The sequence below is a fragment of the Saccopteryx leptura genome, chromosome 4 (genome assembly GCF_036850995.1).
Source record: "Saccopteryx leptura isolate mSacLep1 chromosome 4, mSacLep1_pri_phased_curated, whole genome shotgun sequence".
NCBI lineage: Eukaryota > Metazoa > Chordata > Mammalia > Chiroptera > Emballonuridae > Saccopteryx > Saccopteryx leptura.
In genome coordinates this window covers 122,045,280-122,072,481 of record NC_089506.1, presented here as the reverse complement: position 1 = coordinate 122,072,481, position 27,202 = coordinate 122,045,280, and the positions used below count along the sequence as shown (strand labels likewise).

Genomic DNA, 27,202 nt, shown 5'->3' with positions numbered 1-27,202 from the left:
AAGCTGGTGAGCTTTTTTTGCTCAAGCCAGATGAGCCCGCGCTCAAGCTGGCGACCTCGGGGTCTTGAACCTGGGCCCTCCGCATCCCAGTCCAACACTCTATCCACTGCGCCACCGCCTGGTCAGGCAGCCTAGACATCTTAACCTGAGGATGGGGACAGAGCAGGAATCAGCCTGTCCCTGAGGGAGAGGGGATGACAAACAAACACACACACACAATCATTTTGCTCTTGTACCAACAGCAAGTGGAGCTGGACAGTCCTTTCTCTAGTCAACAAGTCACCATTGTCTCCCAAGGGAGCTTTGTGGGAAGAGGCACAAACTTTGATTTCCAATAATGATAAAAGCTTATCTACAGAAAAGAATCAATTCTCAGTTTTTTTTCTTCAAACTCACAGGAGTCTCTCAGGACCTGCCTCTCTCTGGCTCTCCCTTTCCCTCTGAGCCCAGGATGGAGGGGCCCCCAGGACACACATGGTCACCCCCTCTTCCACAGCAGCTGGTTTGCTCAAAGAAGCTGTGAAGGGCTGGATCAAAGTCAAGGGTTTCGGGTGGGGAATGAAGAGCCAAATTCCAGGCTTATCTTCAGAGGAACCTGGGATAAGGAGATAAGCTTCCTTCCCTTCTCTGTGCCCTTGGCCTTTGCTCCCTGTTGAGGTGTGCACTGGGAGAGCAGAGACAGACCCCCCTCGTGATGCCCCAAGTCCCTTGCCCCCAAAGGCTGTGGATTAAAGGAAGCTCAATTTATTAATCTACAAAGGGAGGAGTCCTTTTACCAATAGAATGAGCTCCTTTAAAGACTAAACACAGCAGTAAGTGTTGTTTTCAGCAAAGTTTTGGGCCAGGGGTTCTAGTCCTTCCTGTGACACCTGCCCTGGCCTGCCATCCTCTCTGTCAAGTGGAGGGGTTGCTTCCAGCCCACCAACCCTTAGAGAAGCAGTTGCCCCAATACAAAATGCCACCCAAAGGGAGGCCACTGACTCTGGTGTAGCGCCCTTGGCCTCAGTTTAGGTCTAGGTTAAGGTTGGGGCTGGGGTCCAGCTGCAGGGCTGAAAGCTGGAGGAGCCCCTGGGGCAGTGCCATATCCTGAGCTAGGGCTCCATGCATGGAGTAAGAAAGATCGGGGTGCAACCCCATCTCCAGCTCTTATTGCATCTTGGGGCGAGTTTGGGGTCTTTCTGAGTCTCCATTTTCACATCTACAAAACGCAGGCTTATGAAAATACTTACTGAGCACATAATCTGTTCAGGAAACTGGGATACAAGGGTGACCTGAAGGACTTGACCACTCTCTTGGTGACACTCATAGCTGAATGAGGAGCCGATGCTGGTACCCCGCCCACGGGTCAGTGAAGGTCCCAGCAGCTCCTTCCCTAGTTCAATCAGGGAAGGCTCTGCTCTCCTCACAGTACACAGACAGCAGGTGCCACACCGTCAGATGGCCAAGTCCATCACATGGCACCAGTTCTGAACAAGGACCCACAGAGCCCTTCCCTCATACAGTCACCAGTTGGGCATCTAGACCCTGGGTCTCACCCATATAAAATACGAGACAGTTCAATCTGAATTTCAGATAAACAATGAATACGTTTTGTGTGTGTGCGAGAGAGAGACAGACAGACAGGAAGGGAGAGAGAAGATGAGAAGCATCAACTCATAGTTGCATCACTTTAGTTGTTCATTGATTTCTTCTCATATGTGCCTTGACCAGGGGGCTCTAGCCAAGCTAGTGATTCTTTGCTTAAGCCAGGGACCTTGGGCTTCAAGCCAGTGACTTTTGGGCTCAAACCAGTGACCATGGGTCTGTCTATGATCCCACATTCAAGCCAGCAACCCTGCACTCAAGCTAGTGAACCTGCGCTCAAGCCAGCAATGTTGGGGTTTTGAAGCTGATTCTCAGCATCCCAGGTAGAGGCTCTAACAATGAGTGCTTTTTAATCATGAGTATATCCCTCCATTCCTTCCCCTCCCAGGCTCTCCTATGGCTGCCATGAGAGCTGACCTCTGCAGGCTGAGGTTTCCCAGTCCTCAGGTCAGCTGGTTTAGGGTTGGGTTCAATCAATGGGAGTCTTCGCAGGAGATGAAGGTGAGAGCAAGGGAGCACTGAGGTCAGTTGTCCCCTGTCCCTGCCTTGGAAGGCTTCACCAGCAGCAGGTTCTGTCTTTTCTGCCTCCCGGAAGCTCCCATCAGGTGACTCTGGTCCCTGGACTCCAGTAACTTGACTTCCTCCCTCTCTGACTTTCTGATCTGGTGGGATTGGCTTCCCAACTAATCCCTAGATTGTCTCCTGGAAGTTAAGGAACCTTAAACTTCAGGGCCCTTGGCTTGAAGGTGTCCGTTTCAAGGCGCTGAGAAGGGCCCTAGCAATATGTTCAGATGATCAAACCTTTTTGCATTTTTTGCAAAATGGAAAATATTTTCAACTACAATCCGTTAAGATCTCTGTTCCCACTCTGAGCTCCCACCCACCACACTCTCCTGTATAAGGTGCCACAGGAGCAATTGTTGGCATCTGGGTGTTCCTGCTGAGAAGCTGAATTGGAAAGGTTTTTAGTTGGGTTACAGTTATGAAGTTTAGAGTTATTTCCACATAGACCCATAGTTGCTGGCCACCCCAGTGTGGAAGTCCAGGAACCATACTCCTTTTCCTCACTATTCTGAATCTGTCTACAGCGCAAAATCAGAAGAGATAAAACAGGAACTTGCCCTGAAACTTGTGGGCAGGTGGGAAAGAAGCACAGTTTGAAATGTATAAAGCCAGAAGTTATTCCACCAAAATGATTCCTGTCACCAGACATAAAGTTGTAAGCAAAGAGTTAAATTCTCTTCGATGTCAACAACAAAACCCGAAAAACAGAAAGTATCTCTGGTCAATAAATGCAATAATGCATCACATACGTTATAATTGCCCCATACTTTTCTGTTATTTTTTTCTTGATGGGAATCACCTAAAAAGAAATTAATCAGAATTCTTGTGTTTGTAGGGCAAAAAACTGTAGCAGTCCCACAAACCCTGTCTGAAGTCACGCTTTTTTCATGCATTTCAACTACAAAAAATAGAACATACATTTTGATCAGCCAGAAAGATGAATTAACTTTCTGTTGTCTTGAAAGAAAATGATCTTAGAAAGTCATCATATGCAAGTGATCAAAGAGGATGCAGCCAAAAATGTAGGGAAAAGTAACTTTGGAGATAGGATAGGTAGTTTATTGATTTAAAAAATGTTATTTTTCTGGCTTTAGTAATGCTTATGATATTGCCTGCTGTTTAAAATGTATACTGTGTTATGCCTTTTCCCATTCTAAACAAGTCATCACACTCATACCTTTAAAGAGCTTCATAGCCTGACCACGCGGTGGCGAAGTGGATAGAGTGTCAACCTGGGAAGCTGAGGACCCAGGTTTGAAATCCCAAGGTCACTAGCTTGAGCATGGTGTCACCAGCTTGAGCGTGGGATCATAGACATGACCTCATGGTCACTGGCTTGAGCCCAAAGGTCACTGGCTTGAAGCCCAAGGTCACAAGCCCAAAGGTCGCTGGTTTGAGCCAAAGGTTGCTGGCTTGAGCAAGGGGTCACTAATTCGGCTGGAGATCCTCAGTCAAGCCACGTATGAGAAAGCAATCACTGAACAACTAAAGTGCCACAACTATGAGTTGATACTTCTTATCTTGCTACCTTCCTGTCTGTCCCCATCTGTCCCTGTCTCTCTCTCTCTCTCTTTCACTAAAAAAAAAAAAATGAGCTGCGTGAACCCCAACCCATTTTATCTGTCCACCCTTCCATCAGCTGTCTAACAAGTTCCCCACATTTAAGCTCTAAGTTCTAAATCCTTAGGTACTTCTGGTTCCTGTTTGGACCTCGATCCACATGCCATGAATACACTGCACACATGAAAAAAATGAGAAGGCTCACAAAGGAGGCCCATGGGCCAAGGGAAGTCATGGATAACGTGGAAGAAATCACTGACTAAGGCAAGAAGGAGCAGTAGGAGCATCCCAGAACATGAGGAAGGGCTGCGCCAGTCTTTGATGGCCCCCAAGTCACTAAAGTGGTAGACCAGACATGTCACTCCATCTTCAGATGGTTGTCAGATTATAACACAAGGACATACCACAGAGAGAGGTGGGGATCAGGGATGAATGGGGTAGAAAGGCTCTGGGAAGACTGACTGGAAAGATGGCCAGAGAAACAAGATACTGACCATGGAAGGTGGGCCAGACATGTGGCACCATCCACTGGCCTGTGAGACTTGTGGGTCCCAGAAGAAATCAACTAGGCAACAGAACAAATGATCACCAGGAGAGGTGGCCGGTCACCTGGGGCTATCACCAATCTCCAAAACTAGGGGATTCAGGCTGGTCCTAGGAAGCAGACACCTCCTAGGGTACCTCTTGTAGGAGCCAAAGCAGAGATGAGGAAAGGAGAGGCTGGGTGGAGCCTGGGGTTCCACATGCCAGCCAGAGAGGAATCAAAGAGTGTAGGCATGGGAGGGGGCTGATCCTTTAAATGACAAGGACATCCTGGGAGGTCTCCATGATAATAAGCAGGTGGATAATCAGGACAAATGGCATTTTCTGTTCATTAAACTTCTTCACAAAATGCTGTAGTAGAACACCTCTCTGGGTTTTGGGGCAATCCCAGGAATATTGGAAAAGGGAGTCATCATGAGCAATATTTTACTAAATCAATAACCTGGGGAAATATCCACTATTCAACCAGCCCATATACCACAGCTAAGAGCACAGCTCTTATAGCATCAGCCTCACGGCAGCCTGGACTCAGGGCCATGGGAACATGGCATGAAGGCAGAGGGCCAAGGTCAGGAGGCCTTTCAAGAGCACTGGTAAGAGGACAATTAAGTAAATTAAGGAACAGCCACTCTAAACAGCCATTCAAATGATAATTCCGGTCCATGCACGGAAAGCGCAGAATTAAAAATGGTTTCTATAAGGAATTGCAACTCTGAAAATACATTATAGACCTTCAACAATTAAGTCGAATGATGTATGTGGAGACAAGTACTGAGGGAGCACACAGAAAGCAACGTCACAGCCAATGGAGTTGGAGCATTTCTCCTTTTAACTTCCTGTTCACATTGTTTGGCAATAAACAATGAACAACCAAAAATCAATGCAATCTGTGTTTCAGAGAGCTTTCCTTTAAATAAATAAGTAAGTAAATAAAGTAAAGCAAAGGTCTGGCAGCTAAGGCATCGACCCCCAGCTACTGGGAAGGCAGTGGCATCCAGAATGACTCAATCCCCATCGCTGAGGGCTTGACACCTGGGGCCCCTAATGCTGGAGGCAGCAGCAGCACAGCGATGCCAACACTGACAAGAAATCCATCACCCCTCCTCTTCAGCCACGCTCCCCACCCAGACCACCCCCTCCCCACTGCGCTGTGCGCCCTTGGCAGTTATTCCACTGCCTGCTGCCCCCACGGTGTCTACACTGGGTCATCTCTGCACAGCAACCCAACCCCTATTCCTCGACACACACGTTTGATTCTGTGGCTACAGAACTGATGTCCAGCATTTATTAGTGAGTTTTACAAATCATCCCCCGAGTCCCTGTGGGTTGATTGGCCCAGTCCTTCACAGGCTGGGAGACAACAGGGCTTGGATTTAACCCACTTCCAAGTAGCTCAGGTTACAGGAGAGTTATTCTCCCACTGAGATCTGGGACTCAATTCTGGTGGAAACAGGAGGCAGTTGAGGGGAGGCTGTGAAAGCCCCAGGATGTGGATCAGATGCATCTAAGGGACAAGACAGGAGGCAGCCTGCCAGCTCACCTCACTCAGCTCTTCCTGGTAACCCTTCACGGTGAGCCATCTCCAACCGGGCAGACAGTCACTGCTGCCTGCATTTCTGTGGCTGCCCCTACATGCCTGGCCTGGCCAGGACAAGGGGCCCAGGCACAGCTACCACCACTGGTCCCCAATTCCCAGGTGCAGCCTTGGTTGGGGGTGGGGACAGAGGGTCTCAGCCACAGCTGAGGCTTCACTGCATACCACTTGAACTGCCCTGGAGGAGCGAGGCCTCCACAGGAGCCAGAGAGAAGGCAGTGCCATCCCTCCCCCACCATCCATCATGGGGAAGGAAAGACTCCTGCCTGGGCCCCACCTCTGAAACCCCAGGCCAGGGAGGGTGGGGGACAGCATTCCTGGGGTGGAGGGGAAGCGAGAGAGAGGCCTTTCCGGCCCTGCTCTCCCCACTCAGTGCTCCAAGGGCCCTTGGGAAGCTCGGGCCCATGCAGCCAGCCAGGGCAGCCATTCAGGGTTCCTCTCCCCCAACACAAAGCTGGAGGCCTCAAGCCAGCACCTCTCAGAGGATGACTGGTGACTTGCATTCCTGCCAGAAAGGGCAGGCAGCCTGGGCCCCATGCGATCATCTTACTCTGCCTGCTGCTGCTGCTTTCCTGTCCTGAAGGCTCACAGGCTGCCAGCAGTCACGCTTCGGAGAACCAGGTCAGATTAGGCCCAGAACAAAGCTCAGTTGTTGCACAGCTTCCAAGAGGCCACTGACAGCAAGATGCCCAGGAGCCACCCCTGGGCCGGCAACAGCTCAATGCCCCCTTCACGTGGACTGCAAACAGACCCGGGCCCCGGGCGGGGCGAGAGATAAGGCGGAGAGAAACTGTGCTGGGAACAGAGTGCCACGCTCAACCCTGTAGACCCAAGGCCAGGGTGCCCTCCCAGAGCTGTGCTGAAGGCAGCCCGGTGCAGGAAGGGTGCCCAAGTCTGACTCAGTGGTGCCCGGCAGACGCTTCTGGAATGAATGACCAGACCTACAGGAAGGGTTGAAACAGGCCAAGAACCTGGGAACCCCCAGCTCAGCAGGGCTGCAGCAAAGTGCTGGCTCCATGGTCCCAGGCTTGACTGTGGTGCCCTTCACCCCCTCCCCAGGACCCTGTGCCCACCAGGACAGACTCCCTCACTCTGGATGCTTTTGGGCCAGCTAACTTCTGGCCACTGTCCTTGGGACTCTCTGGCCAAGGTCTCTCCAGGAGACCCAGTCCATGCATAATGGGAGCTGTGATCTTACGTGCCTCCCCACTTGTACCCACTAATGCCCCATAAATCCCCTGGCAACGCCTAGACCCAAGGTGTTCCAGAGCCATTGCTCCGACAAGCAGAGACATAGGCTCCCAGCATGTCACCTCCCTCCTCACCCAAATTCTCATACTCCTCAGGCCTGGGGCCTCTCTCTGCAGCCCTCCCCTCTCCCAAGGCCAGCAGCTGGACTTGCCCAGGAACTGGCTCTTCGGCCCCCAGGCTGGGCTCTTCAGGGCTGTGCCTTCCATTTCAAGTACATCTTAAGCAAACTGCTGGGCCACGTAACACTGCCCTGGACAAACAGCATGGGAAAGAAGGTCCGACCCCGGGTCCGGCCCATGAGTGCCTGGGAAGGACAGGAGAGTTTCAGAGGAAGGCAGCCCCAGGAGACGGCTGGTAGGAGAAGGGGAGTGCCTCCTTCCTGTCTTTGGGGACCTTGGGTCCTCAAGCGAGATGTCTTCTGCTGACACCCATGTGGGAGCTCCAAGCACATGGTTGGCCCCCTTCCACCTGAGCGTGGACTCTGGACCACTGCTCTTGAATGCCCATCCCATGTCCCCTTTGCACCTGTCCTGGCTTGAACACATAAGGGGTTCTGGGAAGAAGGTGGGCTGTCTTACACTCAGGTACGTGGCCAGGTACATGACACTTGGCTCTCAAAACCCCTCTGGCAGGCTGAGGAGATGCTGATGGGCAGGTGACTGTGGACTGGGGTGAGCGGGAAAGGTGGGCAGGCCACCCAGGCCTGAGAGTGCCTCCCTGCTCTGTAACAGGCTGGCAGAGGACTGGACCCAGGACCAGGCTCAGCCAGCTCTCCAAGGATTGGGGCCTCAGGGGCCCACAAGGGTCCACAACCCTGGGTATGAGTCCAATAAAGACACCGACTTACTGTACAGGCTGTTCTTTCTCTCTGCCCAGATCCCCTGCGTAAGCCAGAGCAAGCAGGCTTGAACATGAGAGGACGTGGGGGCGGGGGAAGAAGAGGAAGAAACCCTGCCTTCGTACCCTCAGGGGGGTTAGCTCACTGGGGAAGTTCCTCTTCCTTCCCATAAGTCAGCTCCGCAGTGCTGGGTGGAGGAAAGTGGGTGAGCAGGGGGCACAGTTTTCCTCTGGCTGCAGCCAGCAACCCTGCAGTCACTACAGCATGGAGTTTTGTAACCTTTGGTAGGCTAGGCAACTCTTTGGGAATCTCCTGAAAGCCACAAAAGAAGTCTCAGAATAATCCCCATGTGCACACACGGACTGATGTACCCCCTCACAGCCTCTTCACCCCCATTTCTGTGGCTCTCAGGCCTCAGGTAAGTTCCCCCATGCCAATGAGGACTGATCCCCAGCGAGTCAGGCACTGAAGGGCAACAGCCCTCAGGTGACCCAGCACAAGCAAGGAGAAGCTCCCAACCCAGAGCCCCCGAGAGCCAGAGGGGCTCAGCCTGCAGCCGCTGTCACCCCAAGAGGCTGCGCTCCCGGCCTCCAAACCAGCACAGGTGTGGGGACAGTGCCAGCTAGGTCCTGGGCATCCTGGCAAAGGCAGTCACACAGGCTGGCTCATCCTTCTGCTGTTGATAACAATGAAGATAACAGCAGCCACCAAGTTATGGAGCAGGCATTTCTAAGCCATTTGTGTACAAATTCATTTAATCTTCACAAGTTAGCATCGCCCCTGTTTAACAAAGGAGATGTACCTGACAAGCACCTAGCCCCACAGCCAGGAAGTGCGGCTTGGGATCTAAACCCGAGAGCCTACTCGATGTGGGCTGCACTGCCTGTTGACTACCATTATTAGCTTTGCCCCATGGGAGTGATAGGTGTGGGGGACCCAGGACAAGCCGGAGCAACCTAGAGCAGCCACCCCAAGCACCCACCTAAGGTCCTACAGCCCCACCTGGGCCTTCGCATTGTCCCTACCTGGAAAGAACCTTTTCATTCTCCACCTACTCAGAATTTCTCATTCCTCAAGGCCCACCCTCAATCTGACCTCTCTCCAAACCTCCCACCAGGCCCACGGTCCCTCCTTCCAGGGTATTCTGCAGAATTTGGAGTGCTTACTGCTTGAGTGGAAGGGATGTGAAGGAGCCAGCACCTCGCCTGCGTCCGGCCTCTGCAGGGAGAGTGCAAGTTCCAAGCAAACAGGACCAGGTCACGGCCTGCAGTCCATGCCCAACACCTGCTGTGTGTGTGATGAGTGTATATAGACCCCAGGCACTGGAGTCCCCCCAAAACATATGTTTTAAATTAAACCAGCTCTAAGAGGATATTATAATAATACAATTTATTTTCAAGCCCATAAATAGGTCCCAAAGCAGTAATTCCACCAAATCTGGGTGAAAAACAAAAGCCTTCCCAGTTGTCCTTGGATTTTTGACGCGGGATTTGAGCACTTCCCGCTGCTTTCCTACATTTCGTGTCACTGATGCACTGTAGGGGTCAGTCTGATTTCTGCGAAGTGTCCCTACTCGGATGGGGGCACCAAGAGAACAGGAGCACACTCAGAATGAGGCCAAGAGGCCGCTCGCCCACCAGTCCCCTCCAGTCTGACCTCACACACTGCCACAGAGGGACCCGGCACACTGCGGCCCACTGCCAGGAGGGGGACAAGCTAGAAGCGGTCCAAGCCCTTCCTGCTCTAATCCCCCAGGGCACATCCTTTGGGTAAACACAGGAGCCAGGAGGTTGCCTGTTCAAGAGCTGATTCCCACTCACTCCATGAACACTGTACTTCCACTGACTGCAGGAAGCCTCATCATTTTTTTTCCCACCTGGGGGGAAGTAGGCATGGAGGAGAGAAGACATCAAACCTGCTTCAGAGGCCCACTGACATCTCAAAGTTTCCCCCAGGGAAAGGCCAAGGACTATGATGTGTGTGGCCCAAACACTCCCCACTGTCCAGCAAGAGGTGAAGTGCAGGCAGCCAAGGGCAGGAGAAAACCAGCGCCCTGGAGAAGGGGCGCACTCGCAGCAATGCCCACTATTTGGGCAACAACCATCTCAACTATTTGTAGCATGTTGGGGAGGAAGAGCTGCCAATCACTAAACCCCACCAATGCCACCTGGAAGCCCCCGCCTCCCACCATACCAACACACCCACGCACTTGAGATAGAGCTGCATTGGGGGTGTCTGAAGGGCCATGCTGTTTGCAACAAGAGCTGAAGGTTGAAATTCTAAGCCACTGCCCTAAAAAGCCATTTTAGGGGAAGTTCTGGATTACCCTCTTTGAAACCAGTCATTCTGTAGTGCTCATTCTGGTTCCTGAATACAGAAAGCAGGTGGAGACTGAGAAATGGCCCAAAGGCCGGCGGATGGCCCAAATGGCCTCCGAAGCCCCAATCCGTCCCATGATTCCTATCAATACAAATTAATTCATGAGTCTTTGGCAGATGGATTAAGGTGAGGAACATAGAGTCTGCAGGGCAAGCAGAGAGAAGATGCTTTGTGTTATTTGATGACTAAGAGGACAAAGGATCCTCCCTGGATTTTTAGAGGAAAATCTCAGAGAGAAAAAAAAGAAGAATGGGCATCTGAATTACCCTTAACCTGTGCTATCAGGCTTGTGGCCTCCATTTGCCCATGGGTGAAATGAAACTTCAGAGTACCCAAGGGGAAAAGGCTTATAAAAGACCCTGAGGGCATTATAAGAGCAGCTCAGGCCTTCTCCACCTGTGTGAGGTCAGACTTCCTAGACCTGAAAGCACACGGATGGCATCCTGAGACCCCAAAGGTGGAATGAGTTGCCAAGCTGGGGCGCTGCAGGATGGTCCCATTTGACAAACTTCTGGTGCTCCACTAGGTAGAGGAATTTACAGGAAGAGAGGATGCTGGGTCAGGCCCAGACCTCCAACTGGAGGCTGAGCCCAAGAAAATCCGCCATTCAGCCTCTCTCTCTCTCTACACACACCACACACACACACACACACACACACACACACACACACACACACACCCCGACTAGCGACTGGAAAGTTTGCGATTCCAGCGAGGGTGCATGGGCAAGGAAGGTGAGCAAGAGGGACGGCCAGCCCAGGGGCCCCCACAGCGGCCCCACTGAGCGAGCAGTGGCTGACAGAATAAGGCAAGGGACCCTCGACCAAGGTCAGAAGCGGAGTCCAGCCCTGGGGGCGGGGGGGTGTCCAGAGGGCTCGGACTTCCCCTCCACGGCACTGGAGCGAAGGGGAGAGCTAAGTCCGTCGAGGGATACAATGCCTGGGGGGCCCGCGATCGCGATAGAGTGGAGGTTGCGTCAACTGGCGGGGCGCGAACGCCCCACGCGCCGAAACCTGCCCTGGGAGTTCTGGGACCGCGCAGCTCCCGGGGCACCTCGAGTACCGCGACCGCCTCGGCTCAGGTAAGAAGGGCTTGTCCCGGAACACCGACCTCTCCCCGCCCCGGGCGCGGCGCCCACCTGAGTACTTCTTCATGGTGCCTCGGTGGCCGCTGCTCCCAGGAAAGTGTGCGGCAAGGCCCCGGGGCGCTGGTTCCCAGGTCGCTAATACCTGTCGGCGGGAGGAGGGCTGGGCACCGACAGGACAGGGCGGTCCTGGCCTGGGCCCCGCCCCGGCCCCGCCCCGGCCCCGCGGAGGTGCGGGCGAGACCCTTGCCGGGTGCTGCGCCACACCTGGCGGACCCGCGGCCTCAGACACCCGGCCCGGGAGGGGGCGCGCCCCCGGCGCCGCCGGCGCCCGCACCGCGCTCGCCCCTGCTCAGCCCCCGTGCCCCGGCAACCCCGCGCTTCAGCCTGGACGCAGGTTGTCGGAACGTGGGTATAGCTGTACTGCCCTGCGTGCCAGCGGTTCCGCGCCAGCAGCCACACCCACCCCTAGGGAGCCAGTGGTTCGTTCTGGGGCGCCGCAGCCACTTTCCCTTTCGGAGTTCCGGCTCGGCGAGGCCCTCCGGTGGCAACCAGAGGAGGAATGAGCCCTGGGAGCGGCCGCGCGGCCGTGGGGCTAGGCGGTGGCGCAGCGGGCACAGCGTGGGAGTCGGAGCCCGGCGCGGTCTTAGCGGACCAGGGCAGGGCAGGGCAGGGCAGTGGAGGGAGGAACCGTGCCTGCCCTGCTACCTTTCCAGTAATCAAAGGGCAGTGATTGCATCGACTTCTTTGATGAACCGAGGCCTCGGTTCCTCACCTGTAAAATGGGTGCGTGTGGCCTGATGGTCATTTCTGTTCCATCTGAGAAGCATGGAGCGTGTGCTCTGCGCTGGGTGCTGTGCGCGGTCCGGGTCTCGGCTAAAGAGCAGACACAAGGACCTGCGTCTTCCAACGCAGATAAATACCGCGGCGGTGGGAGCAAAAATTGTGCACAAGAATTCTACTTTTGTACCTTATAGGAAGTTTCTATAATAAAAGAGGGTTTTTAATGTACAAATGAGAAAGTGATGAATTTAATCTAGAGGATGGTGTCAGAGTTTTATTGAGGTAATGCCAAAATGTGATTTTAAAGAATGGCTAGGGATTTGCCAGGTGTCCAAGGTGGTGGGGAAGCATAAAGGCGTGAAGGAGCCTCGGAGGCACGATGTGTCAGGGCTGTGCCGATCGTTACATCCGAGGAGGTGCTGCCACGTTTGCCAGCTGAGGCCCCCAGATGGAGAAAGGGGTGGGAGGCGACTTAGGAAGCGTCACACAAATTTTCAGCAAGGGCACAGCACCGCCTTCCCTGCCCACCATCCCAAATAGTGCACAGGAAACAGGATATAATTAACATCACCAAAAGCTCTCTTCCCTTTCCCCTTTCCTTTACTATACTTTCCTTGGAGGTCCCCTTCTTAAGAAATCTGCCCAGCCACGTGACCTTCCCCACCACCTGCCTAGAGCTGATTGGACCAGAGTGGACGCAGGCTCCACGTGGTGTGCCTCCAACCCCTTATCTGGGATTCTGAGGCTGAGGGAGGGAAGGGGTCTTGACAGTCTGAGAAGTGTAGATGAATTGTGAACAGCTGTCCTTGGATTCTGGGGTAGCTACACATGCCCACACCCCCCCCCCATATACATATCCCTCCCCAAGCACACCCCCAGTTGCCACTTGTGCCAGCACATGCAAATTTTGCTCTGGCCAAGCCAGAAGCTTAGCTGCATTCTGAGTCTGGCCAGTAAAGATGATGATGGACCCTGACACTGATGCCTATGGTTACCAAACCCAACCACCTTTCAGCAATCTATCTAATGGGTATATGGTTGGCATTGTTCATCTTAGCTCAAGCCAGATGTGCCCTGCTGCACATCCATCCTTAGGGGAGATGGATCCTGGCATCAGGGGACCCTCTGAGTGCTCTCTGTGTTTGATCAACCCTGCTCTCAGTGCCTCAGTGCCCACATTTCTGCCTGAGGGTCATAATTCAAATGTAACTGGGCACCCAGGAGCACCTGTATTGTAGTAATATTGGACATAAAATTCCCCAATCAGAAGCATGAGACAGAGGGTGGTGGGAATGAGGTGTTTCATACCAGTGCCTTTTTGAGATGCATGAAGTTTAATTGTTTCAGCACAAAGTGTTTAGTATAATTTTTAATGAACCCACTAAAATACATGATATAATCATCTGCCTGAATGAACGGAGTATATGAAAACTTCTCGTGGCTTAAGATCATGGAAATGACAACTTTAATGCATATTAACTTGTATACTGCTACGTGGCGCCTTCATTAAATGTCCTGTTTTTGAAAATTGTCTTTCCAACTCAGCTCCCTCACTCACTGTGTGATTTGTAACAAGTCACATGATTTTTCCAGGTCTCAGTTTCTACTGCTGTAAATGGTGATGACAGTACCTCACACGCTTGCAAGGTGAATACAAGGATGGGGAGTGATGTACATTAAGTGCCTCCCTGTGCTGCTGTCATTAACACCTAAAACAGGTGGCACTGGCTCCAGGAGCAGGCAGTGGGCAGAAGCCTGCCAGCCTTGTCGGGTTGGTGAAAGCTTGAAGAGAAGTAGAGAAAATGCTGTTGGACATGGAGGAAAGGAAACCATCATTTGCCGATCAGAGGGTTTAGCAGAACCGTTGCCTGCAGTGGTCTAGAACATGGAGCAGGCACCCTCAAGGAACGGGATGATCTGCAGAGGCCTTTTCAGGTGGAACATGGAAGGCAGTGCCTGGCTCCGCCTATAACAACCTGGCAGCGGAGGCAGGAGCTAGGAGCTCACTCCGTGTTCAGGTGGAATCAGGAGGAATGTAAATGGCCAGATGGTCTTCTCCACCAGCCAAGGACTCTCAGGGTCAGGGGCTCAGAGCAAAGGTGTCCAGGTATGATCATAAGATCCTATACTATGGCCACAGAAATAAAGCAATGCCTTGGCCTGACCTGTGGCGGCAAAGTGGATAAAGCCTCGAACTGGAACACTGAGGTCGATGTTCAAAACCCCCGGCTTGCCTGGTCAAGACACATGGGAGTTGATGCTTCCTGCTCTTCACCCCCTGCTCTCTCGCTCTCTCTCTCTCTCTCTCTCTCCCTCCCCCTCCCTCCCCTCTCTAAAATGAATAAATAAAATCTTAAAAAAGAAAAAAAAAGCCTCATAAGGCCTTTCAGGCAAAGGTGTCCTGAAGCTTCCAAGAGCCTGCCACAGACCCCACTGGAGCCGAAAGCAGCGAGGGCTGATTGCAGGTAGGTCTGTGGTGCTCAGTGAAGGCCACCTGAAGAGGCTCCATGCTACGGGACATCCTGGAAGGGACTGACAACAAAAGAATACCCAGCCTCGGAAAAATCATAGAAGAGTTTATTTGAGGCCCTGGCTGGTTGGCTCCGTGGTAGAGCTTCGGCCTGGCATGTGGAAGTACCAGGTTCAATTCCTGGTCAAGGCCTACAGAAGAAGCAACCATCCGTCCCCCTCTCCTTCCTCTCTGTCTCTCTCTTCCCCTCCCGTGACCAAGGCTCCATTGGAGCAAAGTTGGCCCAGGCGCTGAGGATGGTTCTATGGCCTCTGCCTCAGGCGCTAGAATGGCTCCGGTTGCAATGGAACAAACCCCAGATGGGCAGAACATCGCCCCCTGGTGGACATGCCGGGTGGATCCTGTTCAGGCGCATGCAGGAGTCTGTCTGACTGCCTCTCCGTTTCTAACTTCAGAAAAATACAAAACAAAACAAAAGTTTATGTGAGCCAAACTGATGACAATTACTGGGAAGCAAAATCTCAACAAACTGAGAAAATGCTCCAGAGTATGGCAGTTCTGCAGCTTATTTTATACGTTAGACTCAAAGGAAGAGACGTGTGTGTGCGTGCGTGCATGCGTGCGTGTGTGTGTGCATGTGTAGTGCTGATTTTCCAGCTGCAAGCTGGTGAGGGGCCATTTTGCTGTTTGTTTGCCTGAGAGACAGTTTCCCCTGCCTGTGTGCTTGTCCACTGTTGTGAGACTTTATTAAATGAAATGGCCCAACCCTTTCTGGCTCTGCAGTTTTTCTACTGTCAGCCCAAATCCAATGTGGACCTGCCTGGCCTCAGCCACCAACGTTACATCTGGCGTAGTGGGCTTGATTCGGAGCAAATGGGTGTTGGAGCCACCAATGCCCTTGAGGGGTGGGGTAGAGGAGTGGCTGTTCCTGGTGGCTCTCCAGGTAGGGACCATGGGTTGGGTGTTTTTTACAATCCTGTGAGAGGAAACCAAGAGCTCTGTGCAAGAAGTGGAGTGAGATTGAAAGCTCCAGGATGAGCTGCATACTGAGCGCCAATGATGAGGTGAACTGGTGCCAGCACTGGAGAGGGAGGCCCACCGGGTCCGAGAGTTGCAGTATGAGGTGCAGGCTGAGAGCCAATGGCGCGTGGAACTTGAGCCATCTCTGGACAAAGAGTTATAGGTTTGTGAGTTGCAGCTTGCCCTGGAAGCTGAACGTTGGCAGCGACAGCTGTTGGAGAAACACCTGTGGGTTCAGGAGCACGAGAGTCAGCTTCAGGCTGAGAGCTGGCAGCTGCAGGAGCCAAAGAACGTGCGGAAGATGGAGCTGCATTCCTGCCAGCGGAGTGGCTCTGAGTCGGCAGCATCAGGCGTTTCTAACTCTTCTGAGGGGGAGGCTTGGGTTGCACCTGCCGTCCTCAGACTTGGAGCCTGGCTGGTGGTTGCCTGAAAGGTCTCAGACCCAGCAGCTGAGAGTCCTTCAGGGGCAGCCACAGCCTCCTCCCCAGGTAGTGGAGCACTCTGCCTACATCCGGGCAGAGCTGATGGAGCTGGGGGTGAAATTCAGGCAGAAACACACTGAGACCCTGGCAGCCTGCTTGGTGTGACTGCAGGACATAGGGGTGGATGGATGGCATCTGTGGAAAAGAGATGTATTATAAAGCTGTGGGGGCTGCTGCCTGTGCTGCACCCCCCCCCCCCCGACTAACAAGAGGAATGGGCCTGTGAAAGTTACCTGAACACAGATGTGAGTAGATTTGATTGCAGCTGGGGCAGATAGGGAGAAATTAGATGGCAAGCCTAATAGAATCTTGTTGGAGCTTTGGCAGCAGCTTGAGTCAGAATAGAGGTCCCAGTTGCTGAAAAAGCAGAGGAAGCAGGTGGCCCTGGCATCTGCCAGGAAAATGGCTGTTCAGATTTCAGAATCCCCAAGACCCACTGTCCCAGTTTGAATAGGGGGAAGGGCGAGGGGCCCATCTGACAGGGACGGGCAAATCCACTGGTCTCCTTCTAATGTGCAGCAGGTTTTGGCATTAGAAGATAATAGGTGCTTTTTTTTTTTATAGCAGCAGCAGCTAAGAGAACTGTTAAGGTGACACAGGCCTTTAATGTGTTTGACCCCGCCAGGCCCTGTGAGCTTGTTGAGGGGTTTGGATGTGGCTTGTGGCAATGAACAGCACACTGAGGAAAGGTGCTGAGGTCCGTTAATAAAGAGCTGTGTGGCTAGATGCCTGTAATGGACCTTTACCTTGGCGATCTGCACAGACAGCTGGGCTGTCTATCGTGGCCTGACTCCTGGACTGTGACCAGATGGGGGGACCAGCTCCCTTGATGGATGGACATGTTGCTCATGGATAGTAGTACTATGAGAGACCCTGATAGGGGGTGGGGGTGCGGCACCTGTGGAGGCCCTCCTTAACTGGTTCTCATCCCGTTGCAAACATACACCAAGGACACTTTATGGCAGTGCTGGTCAACCTGGTCCCTACCGCCCCCTAGTGGGCGTTCCAGCTTTCATGGTGGGTGGTAGCAGAGCAACCAAAGTGTAAATAAAAAGATAGATTTAACAATAGTAAGTTGTTTTATAAAGATTGATTCTGCCAAACTTAGCGAAAATCCAATATAAAGTACTTGGTAAGTAATTATTATTATATGCTTTAACTTGCTGTAACTCTGCTTTATAAACTTTATAAAGTAAAGTTACTTCCCTACTTTATAAATCACCATTACTGTGGAACCGGTGGGCAGTTAAAAAATTTTACTAACAGAGATACAAAAGTGGGCGGTAGGTATAAAAAGGTTGACTACCCCTGCTTTATGGTTTCTGTGGACACAGCCCTGGACTATACAGGCCCTCTGTAATGCTGGTGGCCGAGGCCAGGCAGGTCCACATTGGATTTGGGCAGACGGTAGAAAAACTACAGAACCAGAAAAGAGTTGGGCCAAAAATGTTGCCCCACACCCTCCTACCTACCATGGGGTAGGGAGTTAGAGGTGGGCCTCCAGGTGACACCCTGGGCAAAGTGCTCAGGGAGATATTGTGAAGGGCACCTTTGTAATTATTGTATAACTTTTGCTGTCGCTGTAGTCTCTGTTTCCTGTTATGTAGATTGTGAGGTGAGCAACCCTAAAGGGGTGGGATGTGGGGCAGCTGTGTTAGGCTTGCTCGCTGGTGCGTGAGCACGTGGCTATGCCATGTGTGTATGGCCTATATAAGGCTGTGGGTGCTTCGCTCAGGGGAATTGCGGATGCATGGGTTGCCTGCCCACCACTGTGAGGGGCCATTTTGCTGTTTGTTTGCCTGAGAGATGATTTCCCCTCCCTGTGTGCTTGTCTGCTGTTGTGAGTCTTTATTAAACAGGATGGCCCAACCCTTTCCAGCTCTGCAGTTTTTCTTTTCTTTTTCTTTTTTTTGTATTTTCCTGAAGCTGGAAACGGGGAGAGACAGTCAGACAGACTCCCGCATGCGCCCGACCGGGATCCACCCGGCACGCCCACCAGGGGGCGACGCTCTGCCCACCAGGGGGCGATGCTCTGCCCCTCCGGGGCGTCGCTCTGTTGCGACCAGAGCCACTCTAGCGCCTGGGGCAGAGGCCAAGGAGCCATCCCCAGCACCCAGGCCATCTTTGCTCCAATGGAGCCTTGCTGCGGGAGGGGAAGAGAGAGACAGAGAGGAAGTTGAGGGGGAGGGGTGGAGAAGCAAATGGGCGCTTCTCCTATGTGCCCTGGCCGGGAATCGAACCCAGGACTTCTGCATGCCAGGCCGACGCTCTACCACTGAGTCATCCGGCCAGGGTTGTTTTTTTTTTTTACAGAGACAGAGAGTCAGAGAGAGGGATAGATAGGGATAGACAGACAGAAAGGGAGAGAGATGAGAAGCATCAATTATTAGTTTTTTGTTGCGACACCTTCGTTGTTCATTGATTGCTTTCCCATATGTGCCTTGACCGTGGGGCTACAGCAGATCGAGTAACCTCTTGCTCGAGCCAGTGACCTTGAGTCCAAGCTGGTGAGCTTTACTCAAGCCAGATGAGCCACGCTCAAGCTGGCGACCTCGGGGTCTCGAACCTGGGTCCTCGGCATCCCAGTCCAATGCTCTATCCACTGCGCCACTGCCTGGTCAGGCTGCAGTTTTTCTACCGTTTGCCCAAATCCAATGTGAACCTGCCTGGCCTTGGCCACCAGCACTACAAGTATCAATACATGAAATCCACTGGTGGTAGAGTAACCTTTTGAGTAGTGAGTTTTTTGTTAACCCTTTGAGTGAGGACGTATATGAACGTTTGTACTACTCAAAGGGTTAAGGAGGCGGGAGAAAGCACAGTGGGGAAACCTCTGAGAGTGGACAAAGTAAAACAAGGAGACACATGCTTCTCTTCCATTGGTGGGTCGGAAACAGGGAGCAGGGAGCACTGACAGCGCACGGAGATGGTGTGCTGGGAAAGAAGAGAAGTATGGGCTTCGCTCTGGCTCTGGGGCCGAGGCTGTGCCTTCCAGGGGTCTGGAAACGAAGATTAGACATTTCAAAGGTATGTTATCTCAGATGCTCAGAGAACAGACCATTGCAAAGGTAAAAGATGACCTTTGTTGAGAAAGCTGCAGGCCTAGGATGTGACTACTCATCATGACCTGCTTGGAGTTAGAAATTTTTTACATTCAGACCACCCTGTGTGGTTACTTTGGCCGATCCTGAGCTTGTCACATGTAGCTGTGGCCCCTTTTTTCATCCACAAGGCAAAACTGTGGAGACAGGAATGAGATGTGGCAAGGAGGTCAAGGAGAGGGAGGAATGAACAGGTGGAGCAGAGGATGTTTAGGCAGTGAAGCCACTCTGTGTGATACTGTCATGGCGGACACGTGACATCAGACATCTGTCAAACAGAACATACAACACCAAGAGTGAACCCTAATGTAAACTGTAGACTTCAGTCAATAACCAAATATCAACATTGGCTCATCAATTGTAACAAAGGTACCACGTGGGGGGTACATATGGAAACTGTACTCTTCACTCAAGTTTTCTGTAACCCTAAAACGGCTCCATAAAAAGTCTTAAGTTTTTTTTAAAGGCTGTGAGTAAGGTTTTCTCTTATGGAGCGGGATTTAAATTGATAGGCAACCCCCACATTTTCAAAGGATTTTGGTTCTTGGACCAAATGGAATGAGGGCAGAATAAAATGAAGCGAGGCATCTGGACTCTGACCTTGCAGAGGAAGGAAGCAGGCTAAGAACGCTGTTCAGTCACAAACTCAGTCTTCTTATGAAAAAGGAAGTATGACTCAGCAGACAGAGTCAAAGGGCACGGAGAGCCCAGGCCAGGACTCGAAGACCCGTCCCCAGGAGTCTCAGCTGCACCAGTTTCAAACCATGGTCTTGAGGGTTCTTGGGGTTGGGTGACTACACTGTGCACGTGGGAGGGATATGGGTTGTGGCCTGTGGGAAGGTTGTGCCTGAACATATTTTCAGAAAATGTCCACAAGGCTATCTCCCATTCCTCCTGCTCTTCCACAGCGTGACCTTGGCTTTCCTCCCTATATCCCCTCCCTTTGGATCTGAGAGGGCTTGTTTGGTTGTAATCCCTGTACTTTGGGCCTTGAGCCACTAAGTAAGAGTCTGACCACCCTGAGTCCTCTATGTTGTGGAGAATGTATTCATTATCTACTGCTGCATAACAAATTACTTCAAATTTAGTGGCTTAAAATGAGGCACATTCATCACCTCACAGTTTCTCTGGTCAGGAATCCGGGCTTGGTTTAGCTGGGTTCTTGACTTCAGAGTATCTCACAGGCACCAGTCAACTCACCAGAAGTTTCAACTGGGGAATAATTTATGCCATGCTCATCTGGTCGTTGGCAGAATTCAGCCCCTTGGAGGCTCTTAGACTGAAGGCCTCAGCTTCCAGCAGCTAGAACTGATTTCCTTGCCACGTGGGACTCACCCCATCACAATGTGCCCATCAAAGCCAGCAGGGAGGTTAGTCTGCTAGACAGAAATGGTCATCTTGAATCTGACCGTGTAAGTGGCAGCCCATGAATTCCAGGAGGCAGGGGTCATTGGGACCAGCTGAGAAGCAACACCGCACAGGGAGGCCCCATGTGGGGGTCAGGTCAGAGCCCTGGACTTGGAGTCTTTCCAGCCCAGGAGCCAGAACGTAAGGAAATAGCCTTCATGTGGTCCCCAGAGAACACACCTTCTCGAATCCTCAGCTAGTCTGAGGCCTCCTGCCTCAGCCAGTGTCTCTGCCCTCTGCCCCATTTCTGAGCTCTGCTGCACCTACTCACTTTTTCTTCACCTCTCTTCTGTCACCATCTTTCCAGTCCTTCCCCTGGCCATTCTACCCCACCCCACCCCCAGGCTTCCAGGCCTGAATGGTCTCCTTTGGCTTTAACAGGCCAACCAAAGCAATGGTACCTGTCTTCTGACCCAGGAGGGGCCTGGTCACCTGCGTGATTCTTTGTTTCTTGGACTTGGCTCAGCCGCTGTTCCCCTGCGTGGCCCCGCATCTCTGCTGCTGGCTACTCTCTGAACTTGCTAGATGACCACGGCCTAGCTAAGCATACAGAACTTATGTTAAAGGTGTGACTACACTGACATGATCATGTGCAAGTGTGTGCACTGCTCCCACCTTCCCAGAAAGCGCTGTGGCATCATGGAGCTCTGAAAGGCCCATATGCTTTGTCCCAGTAATTACATCGTTTCTTCATTGGCTGATTCAACATATATTTCTTGATTAGTCATTATGGTCCCTGCCCTCGAGATTATATGTTAGTAGGGAAACAGACATTAATCAAGCAATCATCTAAGAAGGTGCACTAAAATAAGGTGACCAGTTGTCCTTCTTTAGGGAGGACAGTCCTCCTTTTGTAAGTTCTGTCCTTCCTCAAAAAGTGTCCTCCTACATGTCCTCCTTTTTGATACTGGAAGACTAATCTGTAAATGTCCGTATTCGATCAATGCAGAGTTGATCCATTGCGTGTGATGTGACGTATTTGTATTTGACGTGCTGATTCATCACGGATCAGTACAGTGCGGCGAGACGCGATTATGAGATGCATGCGCTCCACATGGGAGACCTTGAGAGAGAGAGCGATATGCCGAGCATGCAAATGGCTCTGTGTACTTCTTACTGAAACATGACACGGCACATACAACATTGCAGACTCACGATTACTTCTTTCTCAGTGAATATTCAATCATAGACAGGTAGACACAATTCACATAAAATTCAATATGAAGGATATTTCTTGTTCAGATATTTCTAATATATTGTTACAAGATGATACATTAACAAAAATTATTTATTCAATGGAAAAGTACTCATTTAGATAATATCTTATTATTAAAAGTACTCATTTAATAATATTATTTTCTTATAATTATTTTTTAGATTTTATTTATTTGTTTTTAGAGATACAGGAGAAAGAGGAGAAGGGGGAGGGGAGCAGGAAGCATCAACTCCCACATGTGCCTTGACCAGGCAAGCCCAGGGTTTCGAACCGGCAACCTCAGTGTTTCAAGTCAATGCTTTATCCACTGCACCACCACAGGTCAGGCATAATAATATTATTATTAAAAATTAATGGGTATGTGGCCCTGGCTGGTTGGCTCAGTGGTAGAGCATTGGCCTGGCGTGTGGAAGTCCCGGGTTCTATTCCTGGCCAGGGCACACAGGAGAGGAGCCCATCTGCTTCTCCACCCCTCCCCCTCTCTTTCCTCTCTGTCTTTCTCTTCCCCTCCCGCAGCCAAGGCTCCATTGGAGCGAAGTTGGCCCGGGTGCTGAGGATGGCTCTGTGGCCTCTGCCTCAGGCGCTAGAATGGCTCTGATTGCGGCAGAGCAATGCCCCAAGATGGGCAGAGCATCGCCCCCTAGTGGGCATGCTGGGTGGCTCCCAGTCGGGCGCATGCGAGAGTCTGACTGCCTCCCCGTTTCCAGCTTCAGAAAAGAAAAAAAAAAAAAATTAATGGGTATGTAAGCATAATTACAATATAAAATATTACAAATGTTTTTATTATGCATTTATCATATTATAATGTATTATTGTTGCAATGAATAAAATGTTTCTTTTATTTATGATATTGTTTTCTTCAACAATATTTTTGTCCTCCTTTTCATTGTAAAAATATTGGTCACTTTAACTAAAAGGTTCACATCTGTTTCACACCCAGGGAGGGCTTTCCCACAGAAGGAGAGATTGGGCTGAGAGGTCAGAACAACGAGCAAGGATTAATCAGGACAGAGGAGAAAGAGATTGCAGGCCAAGAACAGCCTGTGCAAAGACCCTGAGGTAGAAGGAATATGGTCCAAACAAGGAACTGGAGGAAGACCCAGGAGGTTGAAGCCAAGAGCAACTGGAAAGACACATGGAGGAACTGGGCCTTGCAAGCATGTCAGGGACTCAAATCTTTATCCTAGAAGAAATGGGAAGTCATGGAAAAGTTCTGAGAGGGGAGGGGTGGGGCTGACATGACCAGATCTGCAATCTAAAAATGTGGCTTTAGATAAACTGTGGAGAAGCAAGAGTGGACCAGAGCCCCACTGGGAGCCTAGAGCAGTGTTTCAGGCAGGAGGAAAGATGGTGTGGGCTATAATGGGGTGGCGTGAGCCATGACAGGGTGATGGAGATGTGAAGAGGAAAACTGCAGAGCGTCCGAGGGGAATTCCTGGAGATGAGTCAACCTGACCTCGGACCTCAAGGTGGGCTGCATGGGAGGCGGGGAGGGAGGGAGGTACCAGGGTGGCTCAGGGTTGGGGAAGGTAACAGCAGGATGGCAGGTAGCACCTTTGGCAGAGAGAAAACAGACAGAGAATGGGTGGTCGCACCATGCTAGGGAGGCTCTGGAGCACCCAGGGGTACTCTCAGGTGGGTGGCAGCATGTGTGCTTTGTGTGCACATATACTCCCTGAGTCAGCTGGCAGAGGTGGGACAGAGCTGTAGGTGGGAGATGAGTGATTGCCTTGGCTGGGCTGTAAGGAAACAGATAACCCATTTCCCATGTGTCGGTCAAATAAGTTTGCAAATATGATGTATATGTTTGCTCGCTTACAGTTTGCATTGGGTGTGGGGGACAGGCTGTAAGCAGGCAGGGTGGTTATAGCCTAAGGCTTAGTTTTAAGACTAAGCCTTTCCCACTCTTTTAATACTAAGATCTTCTCAAAACTAAGCTTTTCCCCACACCCTTGGCTGTTGCATGATGTGAGATGGTGCACTCTCATGAGGAATCCCATTATGCCTCAGATAAATGACTTTGTATCAGAGACTTCCTTGTCTGTATATTGGATTAAAGGTTTTGATTTTACACAATAAAATGGGGCCGACTGGGGGCTTGCTCTCTCTTGGTTCCTGAAATTAGCATTGCATAGGAGAGGTAACCAAGATGGTGGACTGCTGAAGAAGCCTTGTTCAGAGTTTGTGCAGAGAGAAGGAGATGGGGAACAGAGGTTGTAAAGCCAGGAGCCAGGGCTAGGGCCATGCAGGTTCTCATTGGATTCGGACAGTCGGTAAAGAAACAACGGAGCCAAAAGCTGATGGGCCATAGTCTTTAATTCTAGCTTGCACTCGGCGGGCAAGCAAAAACACAGACTGGGCTCCAAAACCCACTCACATTCAGTGCTCACAAAGCTACTGACTTATACGAGTTTCCTAGAATCAAAGGTTTCTAGCTCACCAGCCTTATTCTCCTCAGTTCCTCATCTCCTTCCTTATCCCAGATACAAACTCTGCACAAACTGGCATCTCACTCAGCACTCCGCCATCTTGGCTGCTTCTCCTGGCCACATGGTCTCTTTCTGCTCTCTGCTCTGCTCCCTCTGCTCTCTCATGCTAGTCATCCCAGGAACCAAGAGGGCAAGCTCCTGTTCTGCCCCTATTTTATAGTGTAGCTTCACAACCTTTAATCCAATATACAAAATAGGGAAATCTCTAATACAAAGTCACTTCTCTGAGTCATGATGGGATTGTACCACCTCACATCAAAACGGGTAGGAAAGGCTTAATTCCAAAACCAAGCCCCAGGCTACAAGGATTCTGCCTGCCCACAGAGACACATTAATATCACCTGGGCAATGGCCTCCACGTGGGCAGCAGCGCCATCTTTAACAAAGTGAGCATAATACATTTTATCTGCCCAACAGAGGTGAATAAGGCTGGTAAGGTAGAAACCTTTGATTCTAGGAAACTCGGATAAGTCAGTGGCTTTGGGAACCCTGAATGGAAAGGGAAGTGTTTTCTCACTGTGTGTATTTCTCGCCCCCTGGGTGCGAGCTAAGATTAAAGGTTCTTAGCTCCCCACCAGTTCTTGGCTCCGTTGTTTCATTACCGACTGTCCAAATCAAATGCGAACCTGCATTGGCCAGGCAGCTGTGATGGTGGCTGCAGCTACTGGCTTTACACCATGCTGCCTTAGAGAATCACTCAGTGGGTCTGCCCGATCCTGCCCGTTTCCAGGCTATATTCCACAGCGTCCACTGGTTTCACGGTTATGTTGAAAACAGGGCTCTGGGGTCACAGACACACTCAACAGAGCTTACTAGGCTTTCCTTTGCAGGATTTCTTGGGGCCTTTAATATACTCGTAGTGTAGCAGGAATCAAGGGGGACAAAGACGCCCAGACAACTTGATGAAGGAAGTAGGATTTATTAGCTGGCAGAGCAGTGTGACCCCAAAAGAGGCAACAAAACACTTGCTCCCCAAAGTTAGATTTCTTACATCCTATACACCTTTACAGCTTTAGCTTTCACGTGACAAAACCTGATTTCTATGACTTCTTTGCAGACCTATGTGACTTCTGTGTCTCTGAGAGGGGTGGGGGAGAGGAGGCTGGAGGGTCTGTCCTTGACTATCACTCATTCTCTCTGAAATTGAGAGTTCATTTCAAGGAACTGATAACAAGCAAGGACTACAGCTGTGGTTTGTTATTTTCCAGACTTTTCTGTCTGCCCTTGTTCCCTCAGTTCTAAACACTGAGGTCACTGGCTTGAGCATAAGACCCCAGACATTGCAGGCCCCCTTTTCTGCATTCTTCTGGTTTTTCCTCCCTCAGTAGGTGCTGCAAGCCTCTCACAGGGTTACAGTATGCCCCATTTCCCAAACTTCTTTGATTCCAGAACTCTTTCATCACAAGGCACCTTGCAGTCAGGTGGGGGTGGGGGTGCAGACACCAGCAAGTACCAGATATACACCTTAGAAGTCAGCCTGCACTAGACAACCTAGATGAAATGGACAAATTCCTTAAAACATATAATCTTCCAAAAATTAATCTGGAAGAATCAAAAAACCTGAATAGATCGATTACAACAAATGAGATCAAAACAGCTTTCAAAAAAACTCCCAAAAAAGAAAAGTCCTGGGCCTGATGGCTTCACAAGTGAATTCTACCAAATATTCAACGAAGAACTAACTCCTATCCTTCTCAAGCTATTTCAAAAAATTCAAGAGGAAGGAAGACTTCCAAGCTCCTTTTATGACACGAGCATAATTCTGATTCCAAAACCAGGCAAAGACAATACAAAGAAAGAAAATTATAGGCCAATATCCTTGATGAATTCAGATGCTAAAATCCTCAACAAGGCCCCGGCTGGTTGGCTCAGCAGTAGAGCGTCAGCCTGGAGTGCGGGGAACCCAGGTTCGATTCCCGGCCAGGGCACATAGGAGAAGCGCCCATTTGCTTCTCCACCCCCCCCCCTCCTTCCTCTCTGTCTCTCTCTTTCCCTCCCGCAGCCAAGGCTCCATTGGAGCAAAGATGGCCCGGGCGCTGGGGATGGCTCCTTGGCCGCTGCCCCAGGCGCTAGAGTGGCTCTGGTCGTGGCAGAGCGACGCCCCAGAGGGGCAGAGCATCGCCCCCTGGTGGGCAGAGCGTCGCCCCCTGGTGGGCGTGCCGGGTGGATCCCGGTCGGGCGCATGCGGGAGTCTGTCTGACTGTCTCTCCCTGTTTCCAGCTTCAGAAAAATACAAAAAAAAAAAAAATCCTCAACAAAATATTAGCAAACCAGATCCAGCAATACATGAAAAAATCATACACCATGATCAAGTGGAATTTATTCTTGGGAGGCAAGGCTGGTATAATATTCGCAAATCAATCAATGTGATCCATCACATAAACAAAAGGAAGGAGAAAAACCACATGATAATTTCAATAGATGCAGAAAAAGCATTTGATAAAACCCAGTACCCATTCATGATCAAAACTCTCAACAAAGTGGGAATACAGGGAACATACCTCAACATGATAAAGGCCATCTATGACAAACCCACAGCCAACATCATCCTCAATGGGCAAAAATTAAAAGCAATCCCCTTAAGATCAGGAACAAGGCAGGGATGCCCCCTTTCACCACTTTTATTCAACATAGTTCTGGAAGTCCTAGCCACAGCAATCGGACAAGAAAAAGAAATAAAAGGCATCCAAATTGGAAAAGAAGAAGTAAAACTATCATTATTTGCAGATGATATGATATTGTATATAGAAAACCCTAAAGTCTCAGTCAAAAAACTACTGGACCTGATAAACGAATTCAGTAAGGTGGCAGGATATAAAATTAATACTCAGAAATCA

General features: G+C 50.9%; 1 protein-coding gene across 1 annotated transcript in view; it reads right to left on the bottom strand.

Moving 5' to 3' along the window:
• Positions 1 to 11,739, bottom strand: part of SEPTIN9 (septin 9) — a 163,758-nt gene extending 152,019 nt beyond the window's left edge. Inside the window, exon 1 of the mRNA XM_066381330.1 lies at positions 11,452 to 11,739. Coding sequence (XP_066237427.1) covers positions 11,452 to 11,467 — 16 coding nt within the window. The 5' untranslated portion in view covers positions 11,468 to 11,739. The remainder of the gene's footprint in view (positions 1 to 11,451) is intronic.
• Positions 11,740 to 27,202: the final 15,463 nt, after the last annotated feature.